Source organism: Vanacampus margaritifer, chromosome 2, assembly GCF_051991255.1.
Source record: "Vanacampus margaritifer isolate UIUO_Vmar chromosome 2, RoL_Vmar_1.0, whole genome shotgun sequence".
Lineage (NCBI taxonomy): Eukaryota > Metazoa > Chordata > Actinopteri > Syngnathiformes > Syngnathidae > Vanacampus > Vanacampus margaritifer.
The window spans coordinates 50,706,411-50,729,176 of NC_135433.1; the positions used below are offsets into that span (position 1 = coordinate 50,706,411).

General features: G+C 39.8%; 1 protein-coding gene across 1 annotated transcript in view; it reads right to left on the bottom strand.

The window, feature by feature from the left end:
* usp43b (ubiquitin specific peptidase 43b) overlaps window positions 1-21,516 on the bottom strand; it is a 79,604-nt gene extending 58,088 nt beyond the window's left edge. Inside the window, exons 1-2 of the mRNA XM_077559044.1 lie at window positions 20,605-21,516; window positions 8,010-8,156 (exon numbers count right to left, since the gene is read on the bottom strand). Coding sequence (XP_077415170.1) covers window positions 8,010-8,156; window positions 20,605-21,243 — 786 coding nt within the window. The 5' untranslated portion in view covers window positions 21,244-21,516. The remainder of the gene's footprint in view (window positions 1-8,009; window positions 8,157-20,604) is intronic.
* Between the last annotated feature and the right edge of the window lie 1,250 nt (window positions 21,517-22,766).

Genomic DNA, 22,766 nt, shown 5'->3' on the forward strand with positions numbered 1-22,766 from the left:
AATGAATAAATAGGATACTTTACTAAAGATTAGCCGCATTGTACATCGTACAGGTGTGATAAAATTTGACTGATTGGACAAATGGAGATAGTCCTCCAATAATTATGACCACATAGGTCGAAAAGGTGCCAAATTACGACCAAGTGTTACATATTTTAGTTTAGCGACCTCTATCTGCCATGTTAAACAGCGCAAAAATCCCAAACTAAGACTTGAACCCGGTTCGTCTGGTCGGAAGACGAGTGCTTATCTGACTGAGCTATTTGTCCAGTGATTGTTTTAGTGTTGACTGCATGTCTTCAGTCTACCATCTCACTCTGCTTTCCTAATCTCAACAATTAGTGTCCCATGGAAAAACGTAATGTGTACTGTACAACCTCACTGAAAGCCTCATCCTAACCCCAATCATTAGTCCATGACAGCAAATTGACATACATATCAACACTAAAAAAGAACACTAAGATCATCACTGGACTGTTAGCTCAGTAAGATAGACGACCCGGGTTCGAGTCTCGGTTTTGGATTTTTGCGCTATTTAACATGGCCGATAGAGGTCGCTAAACTACAATATGTAACACTTATGCTGCATTCACACCAAAACCGGGGGAAGGCGTTTGGGCGGCGCGTTTGAATTGTAGTCAATTTACTTCCGGAACGAAAGTGCGTGGGGCGGCGCGGACGACGCGTTTGGAGCAGCGAAACCCGCACATTCGTGACGAAAATCTGCACACTCGCATGTTCGCCAATGTTGAAAAAAATTGAACTTTTTGAGCAGTTCGCCAGGTACGTCACACACAGCGTCCTGTCTGTTGTCACCCCGAGTGCAACAACACGGCCAGCCAGGACCGAATGGTGAGCAAGGAAGTAGCATACAAGTGCTGGTAAGTGTATTTACTTGCCGTTGAAATTTACCGAGGTAGCAGCAGTGTTTATCATCCATGCCAAAGCTATATAGCGCAACTGCCGACTGCCGGATTTGCCACTAAAATAGCGGAAGTGCTATCACGTACCTCAAAAAAGGCCCTGCTGGATAAAATAGTGCCCTGGCTGAATAGTCCCAGGAAAGAAGTGGAAGTAGTCGGCGGTGCTCTCTTTTTGTTGACTCGCTAAAGTGCTCTATGTTCACCAAGGGACACGCCTCCTCCTCTCCGGTGTGCGCAAATGCATGAATGAGCGTCAATCGCTCAAAAAAAATCGCTAGCGAAGGAAGCCTTTTCGGTTTTGGTGTGAATGCAGCATTAGTCGTATTTTGGTGCATGGTAAAACGACCAATATGACGTTATTGTTGGAGGACTTGTTGGACAAAGAAGATGTGCCTTGGCTTTCAGACTTGCTTCAAATTTGAAGTTCAGTTCTTGAATACAGACTGCGCTGCACAGGCCACTTTATAAAAATGCATTCATCGATTACATGTTGATTGTCATTGTCTGAATTGGGTTTTTATTGGCATTCTTACTTGTCTAAACAATTCAAGCAGATACTGTATTCCTGTGGATGTTTTTTGTATTAGCTTAGCCTGTATTTATTTATTTTTTTAATAATAATGTCATTGTGTCTATTTTTTTAAAAATTAAAATGTGAATAGAAAAATACAGTTTTTGTGCTAAAATTTCCTTTAAAAGTTTGCTGCTCGGATGAGTGACACGAAATTCCGTAGTAATCACAGTTAATGCACAATTGTGTATATTTCGGTCCATGCTCTGTCAACCCTATGGATCCCTATAAGTTAACAACTAATGAATGTTAAACAAGTCTATTTGCTGTTTTACCACACTTTGTCATCAGAGCAGAGCAGTGAACCAAGTCAAGACATGTATGAGTTAATTTATAAGCAAACTGCTGTCAATTTGCTTTAAGCACATTTCGACAACGTTGGATAATGAACATAACGTTTTGAGAATCATTTAGTCTCCCTGCAGTGCACGAGAGCTGTCAGAAGCATCAATTTTGCGTCTGCTACAATGAACAACCTCAAGCAAGACAGTTTTCACCTCCATGTTTACACAGCAGATTTCATGCACAAAAGTGTTCCTTGGCATATGCAAGCTCTCTCAGACTCATAGACAATTGACATTAATCTGGGTCAGAGGTGCACTGAGTGGTCATATTCACACCGTTGCCACCAAGCTGCTTTTCCAGCTGGGTGGCTCCGAGCCACAGGAAGCCATTTCAGGTTGGCAGGGCCAGCAGAAAGCCAGCAGCAGGAGGAAACACATGTGCACACCGGTAACACACAAATCTCACAATCATTCGCATGCAGCCCTGACTACAGTGGCGAGTGCCACTGACCACACACCAGGCACCAGCTGTGACAATGCACAGGTAGAATAAGTAAAAGGAAGCAAAGTTGGTTGCATTCATACAGTACAATGTCTGGGTCAGTCCATACACGTCTAACCTCAGTATACATCCATCTTCATAGTAGGGCTACACAACATGCATGCAACATGCAACGCATCTGGATGTTGAATAAAGAAACTTTTTTTTTTTTATGCGGAAAGATAAGAATGCTCAAGTATTCCTAGATCAATAATTGTAACTACTCACAATTTATATAAATAATTTTGCGTTAGTAATGCCCCTACATACTGTTCACCTATTGGATGGCGAGGCACATATAAGTTTGCATCTGATTGGCCAAAGTCACATAAACACCTATAATTCAATATGTACATTTTTTAAATTGTCTTTGCATGCGCTACGCATTTTGCACATTAAGTGCAAGAACTCATCTTGTGCATTTTTTCACAAAACTCACTCACTCAAAATGATAAGCTTCAGGTACGCCACTATGTATGTTTGTCCTGCATGTTATTCCAAATCAGCAATACATTTGCCCTACTCACATTTGTATATGGAGCAGTACAATGTACTGCCATCTACTGGGGAATTGTGATTTTACAACTTAAAATTATATCGGGGAACCCTGCTATGGATATGGTCAGAGTGAAACATATTAATATAGCTGATGCCGAATGAAATGCATTGGGATTTTATTTTTTTGGAAATTCCAAAAATTATTTTAAAAAACACTTATAAGACTCCAATATACATTTTCAATGGAAACAAATGTTTGCTTCCCACCCCCCCCAAAAAAACCTCAACCCCCAACAAATTATATATTGAAAAAAAAATCTGCAAATAAGTGAATCCGCAGGTGCTCAGTCATGAGAAAAAGGTTTATAATTTACCCCCCCAAAAATGTATCTTTTGACACACAGATGTGCAATACGACAAAGGAAGGCTCGTAGTTAGTAAGTTATTATATGGTATCAACAAGACTTGACCTTTATGTAGCCCCTTCAGACCCACATTTTTTCTGCTGGGCAAAATTTATTTTTTTGTGTGCTTATTTTTACTCTTTTCCCACTTAAGAACAACATGGAATTATTTTTTTTTGGGTGGGGGGGCTATCTCATGTTGCTGTAACGTGTTGTAAACTTGCCAAGTTTCTATGCAGAATTGACTGTATACCTGTTCTTCTTGTTTTTTATCCATGTGCTAAACTGTGGGTACAGATTACTCAATTGAGGGTACAGATTAGTAAACTGTGGGTACAGATTAGTAATAAAAATAAAATACCCTGGGCACCAGAGGGGCTCCGTAGTTAATAACACATGCATCCTGCTGACAAAATTCAAACATATGCAGTAGGGGTGTGCCAAACAATCGATTCTCATAAGAATCGCGATTCTCATTCAGTACGATTCAGAAACGATTTTAAATGTCCCAAAATCAATTTTATTTAAGTTATTTTATACTGTCTTCCCTGTTTGTGTGTGCCTTCATTGGGAGCGCTGTTCATGTTGTACCTGATTTGGCCACTTAGGGGCAGTGTGGTTTCACACGTTCTGATACACTTAAGTTGTAGCCACATTAGAGAGTAGAAGGAAAAAGTCACGATCAAGTTATTCCAATAAAAATTGTTTTTTTGCAGCGTGGAGCCGTTCTTTTGAGTGATAAAAGTGCCACGAGTAGAGCACTAATTAGCATTAGCGAGTCCGACTGGAGTAGATCATTACGATTCCTTGAACATCTATAAAAAAAAAAATCATTGTCAATCAAATCATTTTGAAGCAAAAATCTTTTTTAATCGAAAATCGATTTGGAATCGAATCGAGAGACATTCAAAGATTCCCACCCTTAATATGCAGGTAGTCACCATATAAGAATTTGTTCTCATTGGCCCATATATGGGCAAAAATGCAAAAATGATGCATGGGAGATGTGTCGTACAGCATGATTGTTGATTTGTGGCCCTGCAGTTTACCAACAAACCCTCTCTGACACCAAAATAAGTGCTGTTGCTCGGCCATGCGCATTTATTAATGTGAAAACTGCCACATGCTACAGGTTTTACACAAAAAAATGTCACGTAGAATCAAAGTAGTCATTCCTCTTGCTAGTTCCTGATCTCTCCCACTGTCACTACTGCTTACCGTTCTGCCTCCCATTCCATTGCCACACTCTTGCACTCAACTCAGCCCCGGCTTTCTCTCCCTCTCTCTGCAAACTAGGTCTGCACAACAAGTGTCTCTTTCTTCCTCTAACTTACAAAGAGCCACATTCAGAGAGAAAGTAAGCAAGAGCGAGTGAACGAAAGCGCATCACACTTGCTCTGTTTCCAGAGTGATAAACGATCAAGAAATCAAGGGAAGTGAATGCCTGAGTGAAAGCCATGGGGACTCAACACAAAATGTTAAGACACTCTGTGGTTTATGTTTGTTTTTATATGCACTACGTAGGATTGTGACATGTAAGCTTTCATTACATGTTCATCTTAGAACTACATTGCAGGAAGGCTGATGGCACTTTACACTTTAGACTATGGCTGTCTGTACCAAGTAGTAAAAGCAGCACATGCTTAGAAATAATTAACATAGGTCAACAGGGGGATGAATCAGAAGCGTTAGAAGTTGTTGATTTGCTGGCTGCCAGAGGAAACGTGTGTGGACTGGTGAAAGCAATCAGTCTGACTACGAACCCATTTGACTCGCATAGGAATACAACACTGAGGCGGAACAGCTACGATTTTTAAGAGTCCACAAATGACGCTTAATAAGCTGTTAGAGGAGACATTAACTCATCGTCACGTCACCTGACTGAGCGAGATGAGCGAGCATGACTGAGACGCTTATTGAAGTGTTGCCCTCATCCTGGCCTCGCCGAGGCCCTCACAAAGCTCCTTTGTGCAGGAGTGATAACACATTGCATAACACAACATCACTGTACATTCTTAGTGAGGTACAGTATGTGAGAGTTTCTCAGGGATGAAGGATAAGTTAATACAAGGAGGAGATTATGATTCATGGGGAGACATTATAGCGCAAAATGATTTTTCCCCTAAGAGGAGTATTTGACCACATGTTTTCTTTCTCATAAAAATGAAATCCATGAATCTGCAAAAGGCCAACACTGATGATGGCAAAGCGCCCAGACTAATATAAGAGACAACTACCATCTAACGTAAGAGATTTTCTGCTTTGAACAGTGAGGTCTACCGTCTCTGCAAAGCAAGGGTTATTACATATGCAGCATTGCTATCACAGCTCCATCTGGACTGTTCTTTTTTGTCTGCCTTTGGTTCAATGTTTTGGATTCATGTGCTTATGTCCTGTTTTAGTTGTGAATGTTTTTCTCCGTTGAGAGGCATACCCGACCGCTACCTTACGTGATGTGCCAATCACTTGTTTGCCTGCCTTTGTGTCCCACCTACGTTGTTGGCTCGTTACCGGCTCTATGACGTTTATGCTTCCATCGCTATTTGTTATCAGGAATAAGGAAATTAAAGCCACTACAAATACCTACATAACTTTGCACAAAGGCAGGACTGAGTCGGTGCGGAAAGGCGAGACAAACAAAAGAAAGCCACAGCGCAGAGGAAAAATACAACCGAGTTCATGAAATCATTCATTTCCCTCATGAGATTAATAAAGAGTACAGTATACTGTCTATCAATCTATCTGTTTCCAAATCTTTTATGGATACTTTCTGTAGGTCCCAAAAAGTGAATAACAGTGGATGTTTGGCCACTGAAGCTGCTCAGTTGTTGTTGCTGCTTTTGTTTTCTTTCCATGTCTCACCACTGGCCATATTCATTCACCAGACACATACACTACTCACAAAAAGTTTGGGATATTGGGCTTTCAGGCGAAACTTATGGAAAATGTAAAAAGTTCACGCTACAGTGATATCATATCATATCATGAAAGTAGGACATTTAAGTAGAAGGATGCACTGGCGATTTCATCTTCTCAAATAACTAATTCAAAAAAAGTTAACAACAATGGTGGGTACACCACAACAAAAATCAATTACAGCTTGACAACGACATCTCATGCTGTTCACAAGTCGACTGAGGCATTCTTCTTGAAGGGCAGCCCTCAGGCCATTGAGGTTCTGGAGTGCAGAGTTTCCAGCCTCTACACGGCGACTCAACTGATCCCACAGGTTTTCGATAGGATTCAGGTCTGGAGAAAGTGCAGGCCATTCCATTTGAGGTACAGCAGTCTCCAACAGACGTTCCTTGATGATTGTCGTTTGTGAATTTTGCCGTTAAGCTCCTCGTTAAGAGAACAGCTACTTGTGCAAAAAGTATTGAAACATTTACCAGTTGGACATGTGCATTCAAAAGCTTAGAGAAGGTCAAATTAAGTTCACCTGTAAAGGTTTCAATGCGTTTTAGCCTCATCCTGAAGTTTCACCTGAAAGCCAAATATCCCTAACTTTTTGTGACTAGTGTACATTTCTGTAATAATTTAATGTTATATTTTGCACTGTTGTAGTGGTGTGTATTGCAAAATTTGCAATGCTTTACGATGATTGGTGTGTCACACATATTTTGCTAATATGGTATACTGTACTGTCAAAAATAAATCATTGCTTACTTGTACTGCTATTTTTTTTTACTTTCAACAAGCAGACTGGTCAAATGTAGGGAAACACAGAACCAAACCGAAATAAGACCAAACACAAAAGTAAAGGATATACTGTATACTCCAGTCAAAAAATTGTGCCTGGTAAGAATTAGATATCAGAATGCTTAAGTCTTATAAGATGTCAGGAGGATGATGTGTAACGGGTGTAATTTGCTGTGAGAGGCCAACCATGTTGTCAGGCAATGACATCAAGATGGAACAGCAATGGTAGTAGAAGTTACTTTAAGACATGTTTACAGATATTTACTCAAAGTCTCAAACAAATATCATAATCCTTCCTTAACTGTGCACTTTCATCTCAAACTAAATCTGAAAGTAAAATGTCAAACTAAATGTCCAAGTCTGGACAACCACATCCATAGAGAGAAAGTTTATTGTCTCCCTTCAGCGGACTAAGCAAGAGTTTGCATGTGGGTCGTACCATAAATCTAAGTAACTACAGCATAGCCTTGAGAGAAGACATCCTGATGCAGATATCTCCCGATTCCACAGTGAGAAAACAACAGAATAAATCATGTGAGTTTAGCGCCTCAGGACGGAGTTCTGGTAGATTGACTCCATTTTCCAATCATTGTCCAACGGCAACTGTAGCTCCTACCATAAATTATGACAATGGTTATCACCCTGATAAAACCACAAAAAGAGGCATATCTATGTCAAAAATAAAAACAGGATTTTAATAACACATACAAAGTTGTGCCTTAAAGATTCAGAGGAGAGCCGTTTATGGTTACATTCAGTGAGTGAGAGATTGCACCATGCCTTTAGACTTACCGCAAGGCGGACACATGCTGAAGAGAAAATCAAACATCAATTCATCATTCTAGTACTCTTTGTCCACAGTCAAGGAATCAGACAGTAATGCCGCATGCTGCTGATTGCAACAAACGATCCCGCTATACTCTATAAATAATGCATGCAACGGCTGCTGACCACATTTTGAAACCTTAAGGTAATCTCTCTACGGCATGACAGACAAATACTCTATATTTACAGATTCCAATGTTTTCACCAACTAGTGTTTTGATTGCTGTGAATCAAAATCTGGCAATACTCATGCAATATTCTCACCTTATCACAAGCTTTGGTTGTATTATTGTTATTGTGTGAGGCCAAATTGATGTCTTCATGGACGCGATCCAGCAGCCAGAGAAGGAACTCCAGGGCATCATGTTGGGAATTACCACGGAACTGTGATCCATACTTAGACACGATAGCCTGCAGAGAGAAATCACAAAATAACGTTCTCACAACACAATTGGCATATTTTGTTTGAGTAATTGATTGTGAGCAAAAGCACTTTCTGTAACATTGTTGATGGTATATTGTTGATTTGGTTGCCTCGTTGCGAAACATGAGAATATTAGACCAACCACTCTCTATAATGTAGTGCATATTATACCAGCTAAGTGGCCTTGTGGTAGGAGTGTTCGCCCTGAGACTAGGATGTTGTGGGTTCAATCCCTGGCCGGGTCATACCAAAGACTATAAAAAATGGGACCTATTGCCACCCTGCTTGACACCCTTGCTGCTGCTCACCGCTCCCTCAGGGGATGGGTCAAATGCGGAGAGCGAATTTTGCCCCACTTAGGTGGGTGTGACAATCAGTGGTACTTTAACGACGATCTTAAACGCTTGGCCATTTTGCCCTGTTTTGATTTAGCTTTTGTGTTGGGAATCATTACACTGTGCAAGTGCTCATAATGTTATAGCCTGTCAGTGTCCATAGTGGTAGTACCGTAGTTCAACAATGGGTAATAGGTACCCCTGAAAACTCTCGGTTCAGCATTGACAAATTGGCCTAATTGCAATTTTTGCAGTATTTGTGTGCTCTGGCTAGGCCTATGGGGGAATCTTAGCGCCAAAGAAACAATTTGAAGTGAGTTGAGGAGCTTCATTTCAGCAAAGGCAGTCATTAGCTGTTCTCTTGTGGCACTTACAGGCGTTTACAGTGGGGGAGTGTCAAATACTCACAGAGTTGCAGGTCTCTGGCCCTTTTTTAGTGGGTGTTCATTGTAACAGGAAGGGAGAATCTCCTTCTGAATATTCTGAATTGTTTTTTTTTGTTTTTCTTAATACCAGTGTGTTGTTCAGCGCAGAATAATTCTGCCTGGAGCAGTTGTACCCTAACAAGCGTTTTATTGTTCTGTCGGTCACCATTGCTGGGGACGCAATGGGCAGAATGCAAGCAGACATACTCTTTTGGAAGCCACATGTGTGAAAGCTGATCCAAGGTCAGTGAAGACGTTACTGGAGAACAAGCATGCGCTCGCCTTGGCTGCTCGCCTGGTTGGGTGGTCCTGTTGGTTGACGTCCGGGAACCGATTTACCAATTCCAAATGATTGGTACTAGCTGCAATTTATACACGGACGTTACTCAAGATGAACTGAGCGAGGAGTGTGCAGACTTAAGTCCGGGATTTATAACTATATGAATCAATGACCTTCATAATCAATGTATATGACTGATGCGTATAGTAAGAATCGATGGGGACGGGTTACTAATAAGCCATGGCGTCACCCGTCAGCCCTTCTTTCGGATGTCAATGTTGCAAATGATATGATGTGATCAATGTAACCTGTAATAATGTGTCCGAAAGGAAAAAAATAATAAAACAAACAAAACAAAGCCATACGCCACTGGCACAGATAGATAAACAAAGATACTTTATTTTAAAAAGCTAATTTTGGGACAAATGAAATGAAATTTGATCATTTCCCACGGCACATCCGATGATGTCGATGCCGATTGTAGCATACTAAATGTGCCATGCCACGGCTTAAACCAACTGAGACGGAATTAACAGTAGTGTAAGTAATTGTGTCACAATTGCTTGATTGTGATTGATAATCAGTTCCAACAAAACTTGTGTCCCGGTCTACAAAGATCAGACAGCTCAAAGAACTTCACCCTAAATTCAAGCCACTCACTACTGAGTTACCGAAAGATTAACAGAATTACATCTGCTCCAATTAAAATGGACATTTTAGATTTTAATATACCTGTAAAATGCAGTACACCCCCACTAATGTGTATCACAATTCTCATTCCCGGTATATCACAGATTTTTTGAAAGTGTTATTACACTATTTTTTATACTGTTTGTACAATATTTTTTCAATATGATTTCCATTGCTTTTGATAGAGCCCAATTATGTGTTTTGTATTGTTTTAAACGTATGCCTAACTCATTTGCTCCCAAAAAGTAGAAATATTTTCTATTTCAAATATTATAATGGTCCCAAAGACATATTTATATGTTTTTTATGATAGAGCATACAGAAGGCTTTGATGCAGCCTTTGAAGTGAAGAGAACGCTTGAAGCAATTGTAGTTATTACAAAAACGGCCAGGAGGTGGCAGCAGAGTAGAAGAGATCAACCAGGACCATGTTGCAAAAAACTCTTTCCTCAGTGTTTTAAACAGATTTGTGAATAATGATGACACTTAGCTATATTCTAATGCTAATTGCTGCAAAACAGAAACAGATAAAAAAAAATCCTAATGAAAGAAGAGACTCTCATCATGTTTTGGTAGGTTCCATGTTTTTATAGCGCTAGAACACAATATTCTGTGGGCCTCGCAAAATCTGTCAAAATCCAGTAAAACAGCCGGGAGCGAAGGGGGTTGCTTCAGTGAAAATGGCTGGGAGTGAATAAGTTAATAAAGACCATTTTAAATGGCGGCGGGATCTCTGGAACATAACCTCCTGTGATGGTGGGGGCTTACTTCTACGTATAGCTCTTGCACTGTACAGTGTTAATGTAAGTCTAGATGTCAACGGCCCCAGCTCTAAACTCAATTAAAGAGGAATTAAAAGTTTGAATTGTGGTTGGCAGGATCGGGAAACAAGCACAGATGAGAGATTACAGAAGAGGGGGCAACAGACTGTAATCTTTGCTTCCTAATCCCATCATATATTGCATGTGATGTGCCTCATACAGCTCAAATGACACCATAGCATTATAGACTAAATACAGTAGGCCTGGCCACGTTACTAAAAACGTTCCTCTTGTTCAGGGAAATGAGAACAATAAAATAGCCCTGAAAGAGCGGGCGGTGTCTCGGCCAGGTGATAAATGTTCGCCTTTGGTCCTGTCCATAAAGTGAAAGTGAAAGTGAAAGTGAAAGCTTTATTTACCCCAAATTTAAAGATTAAGAGGAATCTTATATCCTTATATGAGACTGATCCTGTATGGAATACAAATAAAAAGATAGATGGACCCAACAACATCTTGAAATGCAAATGAAATATATACCTTTTAATTACATTTTTTTTCCTGAGTTTGCTATAAATCATCTTTAAACACAAGGATAATTCACAGACGATGATATATGAACTGTGAGATCTATGGGCAGGCCGTAAAAAGTAGCTGTTACACAGCTTGTCATTACAGCACAGAAATAACAGTAATTACCACCCGCCTTCCGAAAGGTGCCAATTGTCTCCGTAATGTAATCTTGGTTGTGTAAAAGACTAGTAGTTAAGGTGAATGTGTACTGGATTAACGCAGGGGTCCTCAATTAAGTTAAAGAGGTCCAGTTAAGGAAATTATCGTCATGCTGAGGTGCAGAACATCATAATGTACAGTAAGCGAGTGCATCCTAATTCCGATCCAAATAATTGGATACCAACTTACTGTCAATTTTTTAGAAAAGGATACAAGAGCTACTGTTTTAGCTTTACTGTAACAGCAGTATAGTAGTTATTTTTAGTTTGGCAACTCTGCATTAGTATAGCTTCTTACTTTATCGCAGAAATTCTTTCATAAACCAAATCAAAAGATGCAAACTATAAATGTGGTTATTCCCTGAGATAGAAACTTGAAATATACGGTATGTTGTCTAGTTCAGACTGTTCTAATGAGAAAAATACACAGTAAATAAAATATTGTACACTGCTTTTATTGTTATCTGAACAGTGAACAGTCTTCATAATTTAATTATTAATAGATATAGTATTGTTAAGTACCTCAGCTTTGAGGATCTGATTCGGTTTCTTCTGTTGAATGAACAATTGTTTTTCTTTTTTCTAGAATCAATAGTTTTTGTTTCTTAAATTCACATTGTGTATAGCAGCAAACTTTATTTTGTTGTCGAAATTGATTTTTAAAAGGTCCTTTAAGTCATTTATATATTCGATGTATATGTAGCTACAAAATAATTTAAAGATAGTTTTTCCATTTAACTTTAAATAATTTAAGCCTTCAACTTTTTTTTTTCCTGTTCTAATTTAAAGTGAAACAACACCGAAATTCTCGCTCAACAAACACACACATTTTGTCATATTGTAATTCATTTTTTGTTGTGTCTTTTTTTTTGAGAGAGAGAGAGAGAGAGAGAGATAGAGAGAGAGAGAGAGAGAGAGAGAGAGAGAGAGAGAGAGAGATTCAGTGTTGTTTCACTTTAAATCAGTTTAACAGAAAAAAATTAAAGGCTTAAATTATTTAAAGTTAAATGGAAAAACTTTTTGGGTACTTGAAATTATTTTGTAGCAACATCGAATAAATACAGGACTTTTTAAAGGACTTTTTTTTTTATCAATTTCGACAAAATAAAGTTTGCTGCTATTCACAGTGCAGATTTAAGAAACAGAAACTATTAATTCTAGAAAAAAGAAAAACATCTGTTCATTCATTCAGTTTTTACTGATTAATGAAACCCTTGCTTCAGTTTCCTGGGATTAACCTGTAAAAAGAAAATGCTCCTCCAAGTTAAAAGTTAAAAGGTGCTGCTCAAATGAAACCTTTAATTGGCAAAACTTCTCCGCATAGAAAAAAATATATATTTTGAGCCTTGGTTTACGTAAAGTATATGTTGATGTTATAACAACAATGTATGATGTATTTTATTATATACTAGGGATGGAGCAAAAGTCTTGTATATGTTGGTACAAATTAATAATCATGGCAAAAGCTAGAGTAACAGCAACATATAACAACCAACCGCTCCACTTCTCTTATGATTGCTTAGTAACATTTGTGGGTTAAGACAAGCATGGAAATCTCTCATACAAGTGGCATTTAAAACGAAACAAAACAGTCATCATAAACTACCTCTACAGAAATTCTCACAGCTTTTTCATTTGTGTTATTTTTCCTGACAGACCATGCTTGCAAATGTCACATGACCAAACCCAGAAAACAGGTGAGCTGGGATTGGTCATTGGACTCGTCCCCTGAGCCTTTTTAGGCACTGTGATGTTATTTTCAGTTGACAGGAAGTGGCAAAAGGCTGCCCCCAGAGAGGGATAATATGCTGCTTAATTCATATTCCACAAGCACAATGCCAACCAGTCCACATGTGCTTTGTGGACTTGGAGAAGGCATTTAACCGTATCCCTCGCCGAGTCCTGTGGGGGGTGCTTCGGGAGTACGGGGTAACGAGCCCCCTGATACGGGCTGTTCGGTCCCTGTACGACCGATGTCAGAGTTTGGTCCGCATTGCCGCCGAGTCGAATTTGTTTCCAATGAGGGTTGGACTCCGCCAAGGTTGCCCTTTGTCACAGATTCTGTTCATAACTTTTATGGACAGAATTTGTTTGCTTTTTGCAGATGATGTGGTGCTGTTGGCTTCTTCAAGCCGTGATCTCCAACTCTCACTGGAGCGGTTCGCGGCCGAGTGTGAAGCGGTTGGGATGAAAATCAGCACCTCCAAATCAGAGATCCTGCCCCAAGTGGAGGAGTTCAAGTATCTTGGGGTCTTGTTCACGAGTGAGGGTAGGTTGGAGCGGGAGATCGACAGGCGCATCGGTGCAGCGTCTGCAGTGATGCAGACGCTGTATCGGTCCGTTGTAGTGAAGAAGGAGCTGAACCGAAAGGCAAAGCTCTCGATTTACCGGTCGATCTACATCCTGCCCTCACCTATGGTCACGAGCTGTGGGTCGTGATCGAAAGAACAAAATCGTGGCCGAAATGAGTTTCCTCCGCAGGGTAGCCGGGCTCTCCCTTAGAGATAGGGTGAGAAGCTCGGTCATCCGGGAGGGACTCTGTGTCGAGCCGCTACTCCTCCGCGTTGCGAGGAACCAGTTGAGGTGGTTCAGGCATCTGTTTAGCATGCCTCCTGGACGCCTCCCTGGAGAGGTGTTCCGGGCCTGTCCCACCGGCGTGAGGCCCCGGAGACGACCCAGGGCACGCTGGGGAGACTATGTCTCTCGGTTGGCCTGGGAACGCCTTGGGGTCCCGTCGGATGAGCTGGTTGAAGTGGCTGGGGAAAATCTGGGCTTCCCTGCTAAAGCTGCTGCCCCCGCGACCCGACCTCGGATAAGCGGTAAATGATGGATGGATAGATGGATGGACAATGTCAACCAGAATGCCATGTTCAGACAACTGATTGTTTGATGATTGTAAAAGATTTTTTGACTTGCTGAGTAATGTATTTATGTAAGCATGCATCTGTTGATAAAATCAATATAAAGTTGAATTTACAGAATTCAATAATATCCCTGAATTGTATTGTAATTGTATTGCTTGTGTTAGTTTATTTATGTTTTAATTTCAATTTTTGTTTGACTTTTACAACATTCTTTTTCCAGATTTAGGTTGAACTGCAAATTGTACCACATTTGGGGTGTTGGACTTTGCATGTTTGACTGTAAGCGTCAACTGTTCAACCTTTGTGTGCCGAAACAACATTCATGTTCTTCCAGCTTGCCTGTTTACCTGCACTTTCTGCTTTCTTAGGCATCTCATGTTATGGAAACTGATAAACTGTGTGTGGAGTAACTGTTTGACTTTCAGGCTTTGTCCCTGTCCAGGCCCCTCTGCGCAAACATGCGTCATGCCAGGGGGGATTCAGAAAACACACAAGAATTGTCCACATCAAAAGCCCACTTCTGCTGCCACAACAGGCAGAAGAAACTCCACCACTGAAATTCGGACACCATTAAATCACAAGAAACTAGATAACTACTACATTAGCAAACAAAATGAATAGCTCCCCTCAGTTGCATTAGCCCACAAACCAGGTGGTAGCGGAATGTGGCACAGCTCCAAGCATTCAGCAGGACTTTTCTGTTGTGTTTTTTTTTCTTCTCCTGACCGAGACGCGCAGCCAAATGACCTATTTCATTTCATTCAACTTTCTTAGAAGAACTTTTTCTTTTCAACAAATGGGAACACATTTACATTTGCATTGTAGCGCTGATGAACGGCATAAGCAGTATGACGCAAAAATATGTGCTGCTTGCTTGCTTGCTACGCTCAGCAGTCCCATAACTAGGTTCAAGGGGACCAAAAATTACAACTTTCATTGTTGTGTTTTACAAATCAAAGCAACTGTTATGTTATGATTATTAATGTATAAATACTAGGGGTGGGCCAAAAAATTGATTCTCATAAGAATCGCGACTCTCATTTAGTACAATTCAGAATCGATTTTAAATGTCCCCAAAACGATTTTATATGTCTTGCCTTTGTCTGTGTGTGCCTTTATTTGGAGCACTGTTCATGTTGTACCCGGTTTGGCCACTGAGGGGCAGTGTGGTTCAACGCGGTCTAATACACTGTTAAGTTGTAGCTACATTTGAGAGTAGAAGGAAGAAGTCACAATCAAATTATTCCAATAAAAGTTGTTTTTTTGCAGTGTGGAGCCGTTCTTTTGAGTGATAAAAGTGCCGCGAGTAGCGCGCTAATTAGCATTAGCGAGTCAGACTGGAGTAGATTATTACGATTCCTTGCACATCTATAGATTGAAGCGAAAATCATTGTCAATCAAATCATTTTGAATCAAAAAGAAAATTCAAAGATTCCCACCCCTAATAAATACCTCTGAGCATTTTTTCTTGTCGTACCTATTTTTCAGTGCCCCTTAAAAAGATCTGTCTTTAGAAAGCTTGCACTGACTCCCATTGTTCTTTCAGGTGTTTCTGAAGCCATGGGCTATGTTTACCTCGAACCAATCGTAAAGCTCTCTGGTTATTTTATAATACCTCCTGGCAAGCTGCTTTGTTATTACTTAACAGGCAATTTCAGAAGGGCTTGGCTGCATGAACTCTCGACTTCCTACTGTGTGTGTTGGTTTGTCATCGCGTATAAATTTGACATTTCTCTTTGAATATTGTTTTCAATTCTGTGATTGAGATGTTGTGAAAATGCAATATTGGGAACTTTTTTGAGCAGGGATAATTGCAGCTGACAATGGAGAGGTAAGTTTTTCTTTTTTGACAGACCGACCGACAGAATTATGTGGGAGTCAATCAATCAATGACCGTCAACTGTCTGTCTATGTAACATGCTGCAAAAAGGACAACACTTACCTCTCAGACATGCTTTATAATAGCTTTACCTTCCCCACTCCAATATAGTCAAGAGTGAGGAAAGTCATGGGAATCAATAAGGGCTAGCGTGTTCCAGTAAGCATACATGCGCATATGTATCATTTCCAACAGAGTAATTAGCATTTCCAAGAATAGATCTATTGTAGTTTCTTTGTTCATTCTTTCATATTATCTGCTTCTTGCCTCCGCTCAAAGAAATCCAGCACAAAGAGCTGCAGGCAGATAACGTACACCCCCAACCCCCCTCCATGTTAAGCATGGCCAGTGTATAGAAGAGCCTGAGGATCTCCTCATAGGACTGTCACAGCACCTGATCATCATGAGTCAACTCTGTCCTAAGCATACCTGCATTTGATATATTTCTTTGCACACTATCATTAGTACAACGCCGAGATGCTATGTTGGGGAAAAAACACTTGAATGGAGCACCTGATGACCCCTGTGGGCTCCAGTGACACTAAACAGAAGCCTTCTTATCAGCTGACAGAACACCGAGGTCATGCAGTTAGCGATTTTGTGTGCTATGAGTAAGTCGGAATTTATGACAAAAATGAAGCACCCTGTTAGGAATAGAGGGTCAATAACAATCGATTTCTGTCCCTCAAGGTACAATCTATACTTATGTTGGTCCCTTAAGGGTGTACACAATGACCAAATAAAACAATGTTTTTTTTCCCTGTCTGGCAGATTACAACAATGTCAAAACAACTGCTTTCACACAGACCTGCCAAAACCTTTTAAAAATATATTTTCCACAAGCGAATAAAGGAATATCCTTATATATTTGTCTGAACACATAATGAGGGGGTGGGTGACATCAATGTGGAACTTGTAGGGGTGATACCCGCACGAGTACTGCCTTAAATTGTAACCATGATTCTTAACCTTCATGTGTTATTGTAATACATTTTCAGCCCTGCAGAATAAATGGTGCAAAAGTTACCTCAAAGTCTAATAATTAACCATGTGCGGAACACCAATATAGAGCTGGGTGAAAAAATTGAATTTCTGGGATTGTAAAAAAAAAACTTTGAAAATGTTCTAATACTCCCCTTATCAAATTGACTATAATATTTCCCAAACATTTTGCTTTGAAATGAGATACAGTTTTTACTATTAATAGTGGGTATACGATTGTAATTAAGTAAGTACATTTTTCAAGTATATATACTACTTTTTGAGTATTTCTTTTTCTGATGATTTTTTGCTTTTACTCCTGCAGTCTATATACTTTGTAAATCTTAGATTATTTAAAAAAAAATAAAAAATGCTTATTCCTTCTTACAACTTGATGATGACAGACAGCATGTCATGAAAATGATGTCACTAAACAGAAGAAAGGCAAGTCAATTGTGGTTGCAATCTTGATTGTTTGCGATTGCTTAAGCACGAAATAGAAAACAGGGCTCAGATTTAAAAACACTACATGCAATTAGCATAACCATGCACAGGAGATGCAGAACATTTCACATACTGTGCAACATGAATCACTCTTGTCAAAACTCTAAACACATTTATATAAACCATTTTACGTTATCATATGACATACACACGTGTCATAAGGTTTACACTAGGGGTGTTAGAAAAATCAAATCGGAAATATGTCGCAATATTACAGCGCTCAATTCTTGAATCGATTCGATATGCGGCTGAATCGATTTTTAAACAGCAATATTTAACAAAACGTCTTACTTAGGGTTAGGATTTACACTTTAAGCATGGAAGAATGTTATATCAATGGAACAATAAGCCTTAATATTTTATTTCAGTTTTGTTCAAACATGAAACAGACTGCAACCTGTTTGTTAAATGCAGTGGCTCAGGTATAAGCCTGAATTTTCAGATAAATAACTACATTTTCATGCAAATCTCACAATGTACATGTACAAGTTTACTGATTAGTATTTTCTAAATTTGAGTTAAAAAAATTAATCGCAATAATAGATTCGCATCGGGATTAGTTGGTATCGAATCGAATCGTGACCTATGAATCGTGATACGAATCGAATCGTCAGGTACTAGGCAATTCACACCCCTAATCACAACAAAGTACTATCGGTACAGGTTAAATTTACTGTAAAGTTAAAATAATAATAATAATAATTAAATAAATTGCCACGTTCAGGGGTAAGCAACCCTTGTCCTGTGTGTTTTAGATGTTTTCCTCCTATAACATAGGTGAGGATTGTTATCAGGCTTCTCCAAAAGCTTGCTGATGAGCTATTCATTTGAATCACCTGTGTTGGAGGAGGGAGACATCTAAAACACGCAAGACTGCAGCTCTCTAGGACCAGGGTTGCATACCCTTGGCTTAGTTTGATCTGACCAGCAAATTTCATCAACCTCGTAGGCAATATCGTTGTTGGATTTCTTTTTCTTTTTTCTTTTTTTAACCCATTGTCTTGTTGGCAGGCCTCCCTCAGCATCAATTCACGGTTGATTAAATCATCATAACAGAGTTGCATGAATTTTATTTGACAAATTCTCTCTCCTCTTCTTCTCTGAGGACATTCTCACTCTCACTTTTCTTCCTCCAACTTCTTCTATTTTGGTTGAAAGCAGGTGAACTCACCCGCTGTATTTTTCTAGTGTTCAAAACTGATCGGTTTGTCTACAATAAAGCAATCGTGTGTTGAAAGAGCTAATGTGCGTGTGTTTAATCAACTGGCTCATGCATGTGGTGAATTGTCAGTCAGTGCTTTGGAATTGCAAGGAAATTACATTATGACATACTTCTGTGTAATGTATAAAAGTGTGTTCAGTGGTTCGCAAAACACTGCGTGTATTGTTCTGCAAAAAGTTTTTAGCTGACTTTGTGTTTACAGTGGTGAAAATCTGATCCATTGTTTTGCTTCTTCAGTGTATGGTGTTGATATTTATGTCATTCTTTTGTTTTTACTGTTTATTCCATCATAAAAAAAAGTTAAAAACTGTTATGGATTGAATGATGGATTAATTGAGATCTTGGGGTCTTAAAAGGTAGAAGGGAAAAATCGTGAGTAGCATGGAGGACATTACCAAGGGATTCGGAAGAGCAAGATATTACTCATCCATCGTGTTATTCAATCGATTTTTTTCAAACTGCAAGAATGATTCATGGCCAATGAGATATCTGGTGCCAGCATAAAAACATACAGCTTCTGGCGTTCAAAAATTCCCTGCAGACTATTCTGAAAACACAAACAAACAAATCTTAAAAAAATCATATAGGTTAGTAACAGTGTATTTATTCACTTATTATCATTTGAAAAGTTAGCACTTTTTGTTTTGCTCATGCGGGTGTTGTCACTTCAGTCCTGATTATACTGTCAGAATTTAGCTTTCAGCAAAGCTGTTTAGTTATTTGTTCTTTTTAGTATGCGTAGTATTAAAGTTAACAAATGAGGGAAAGTATTTTGTGTATAGAATTTTTTTTGTTTTTTACACCCATTGTGTCACAAAAGGAGTATTGGGTATAATTCACAGTTTAAAAAAAGTTTCGTGCTTGAGTACATTGGAGAGTTTGGGATTTTTCTTTTTACTTCCTGATTTTACTTTTACGTAAAATAAGTTCCATTACTAACTATACAAGAGCCTTTTTACACAGCTATCTGTACGAGTACTAAAAGAACAGAAAGTGAGTACTTTTACCACTGAGTATTAACCACACGTTACGTCTCTTTATCAGTGACTAGTGACTATCAAGTTCAACCAATGCTGTGGCACGAGTTTGCAGTGAAACGTCTTAAGGTGTGCCGCAAGCAATTGTTCAGTGTAGCTTAATTGGTCTGAATATGATTTAAGTACAGCAAATAATGTATAATTGTTCATCTATCTATGCTAACATACAATGACAGGCAGAAAAGTTAAACTGTCATTGATTGTAATATCTATCAAAATTCTACCACTGGATGGCAATTAACTGTTGTGTCCACTTTTTGTGACATTTGTTTGCGGTGACTTGAGTTTTTTTTTTTTAATGTAAAATAAAAACGGCAATTGTGTTATTGAGCCAAGGCACATACTCTACATTTGAAAAAAGCATCTCCCAGCACACTACCAAACAAAGGTCACAAAAGGTGGATACACATAAACTTCTTAACTATTTACATTGCGATTGCACAGCTGAAGCAGCAACACTTTAACAGAGCATATGCCACAATTCTAATAACACTATCGTAACTAACCAGAAAAATATTGTACATTTCTATTTGTGCTCTTTATTGTTTGAAGTAGTAGATGATTGAGAGATTTGAAGTTTCCTTTTCACACCGAAAGTTGATCTTTTTTTTATGCCACATAAGATGATATTTCACTTTTGCTGCCACATGGCACCCTGGTTGGGAATCACTGTTCTGCACAAGTTATGTGAGGGTCTGGTCTGGGTGAGTGCTCAGTGCTGTACTATACCTTGAAGTCCACAGACAGCTGTGGGGTGTATTCCAAAGTCCACAAAGCTCGAACAAGTGAGGCCAAGTGCTCCGTGACCTCTCCGTTAGCAAAGCGCATCTCCCCGCTCCTCACAGTCTCGTTGACTGCGGGGTCACTCAGGTCCAACTTGTACCTCTCCAGTCCCAAGTACTCGGCCAGCAAGTCGGTATTGCTCAGACACTGGACCACGGCGTTCATGAAGCACGTGTTTCCGTGGTTTTTCAAGCCCAACACGCCTGGCATTTTGTCCCCGTAGTGGTACAGTATCTTGTCCCTGCCAAGAGGAGGGTTCTTGGCCAGCCGAGGCGGAGGCACCTGCACATCCTCTTTGACGATCCCTGAGCTGGCACTGAGGGTGCAAGGTGCGCCATTCCCAAAGCCTCCATCGTCGTCCTCCACGTCCTGCGTGTCAGCAAAGTGGGTGAAAGTACCCAGAGTTTTGATAATTCTGTTCATAAAACTCCCCACGGACTTGAGCGATTTCTTCCGGAAAAGCTTGACGGATTTCGCCTTCTTCTCTTTACGCTTGTCCTCCTTCGACATGGGCATTTCCTGCTTCTTGTCCATGGCGGCACCTACACAAGTCCCTCGTGGGTCCGGTCTCCCGCTCCTCATCATTGTGTTGTCAATTCCGTCGCCCTCGTGCCACTTCTTCTCCGCCAGTATCCCCGTGCCACGAAACACATGGAAGCGCGCCCAGAGGTGACACCATCGCCATCACAGCAGCCCCCTGTTCTCCTCGTGCGCCCACCCAGCACGCCACCTTCCACGTCCATCCCAGCACTTAACTGAAGGCGTTCTTTATCACGCGTGGCGTCACGTCCCCGCCTGTACGGGAGCGCGACTGGAGCCACCTCAACCTCGACAGCTCAGCTCTGCCCTTTCACAGTCTCGTCTCACTTCGCCGTGGAAAAGGCTTGTGATTGTGTGCCTCCTCCCACTCCCCGCACACGCAGCACATACACCCACTTGACAATTAATTAGGCTCACAATAGTACAGCCCAGCTTTAAAATGTGCTCTATATGTGTCACGTGTTAATTCGGTGGTTGTCAAAAAGTTTACACCAAGTGCCACTTAAAGAAAAATACCTTTTCATCTAGTGCCAATATACCAACATTAAAATACAGTAAAGTAGTTGGCCTAAGTCTTTATAGAAATTCTAATACTGTCTGTCACCTTGAGTTCTTGCGAGTGTAAATTAAGTTAATTCCCTTCAGTTAACTTGTATTTTCTACTTCTCCTGCAATGAACAGCATTTTTGGGATGGAGGAATGAGACACATGCATTGCCTCACCGTAGAATGTTGAAACATGTAGTATATTTGTATAGATAGTGTTGAATGAAAGAAAGAGCTGTTTTTATCTACTCAAATATCACAAAAATGACAATGATAGCAGCATAAATAAAGAATTTTATGGTGATCTCTAAAAAGCTCATGAAATATCGAAGTACAATCCGTGATGAACCCCGCAATGTTCGAGTTATGGACCCAAATAAAAATCTGCGATAGAGTGAACCGTGAACTAGCAAAGGACCATATATTTAACATATATTTAAAGACCATGTAAAGTGATATCAATTATTTGTTTCTCAACACTGCAGTTCCTTCAGGGTAAAGGATAACAGAATGCACATCCAAAACATTCATGTACAGAATCACTGTAAAAGTCCCTTTCATCTTTCGTCAAAATAGTTCCTTCCTTTCCTCCTTCGTACTTTCATCTTTGATGACATCACATTCACAACCACCAGTTACCAGCCCCCACAAACGCAGTGCTTCTCAATTACTTTTTGTTACGCTTCACCGCGACTATAAATAGCATCATTTGTCTATAAAATGATTGTACACCTGTGCAGAGGAGCGAATACTCCATGGGCACTATCTAACAATGAGAGCGCCACTGCCACCTACTACAGTGGATGTGTAATTACTAGTATATAAAAAAAATAAAAAAAAATTTAAAAAGGCATGCTCCTTGAGGTCACACCTGCCTACAATGGCATCACAATCAAAGCCAGAGAGATATTAAAAATACATTAAATATGTTTGAAGTGCTGAAAACGTGTGTAACAATCAAGGAAATCTACTATTGAATTATTGAGATATGGTGTTGAGGGTCATTGGATCACATTGTACGTT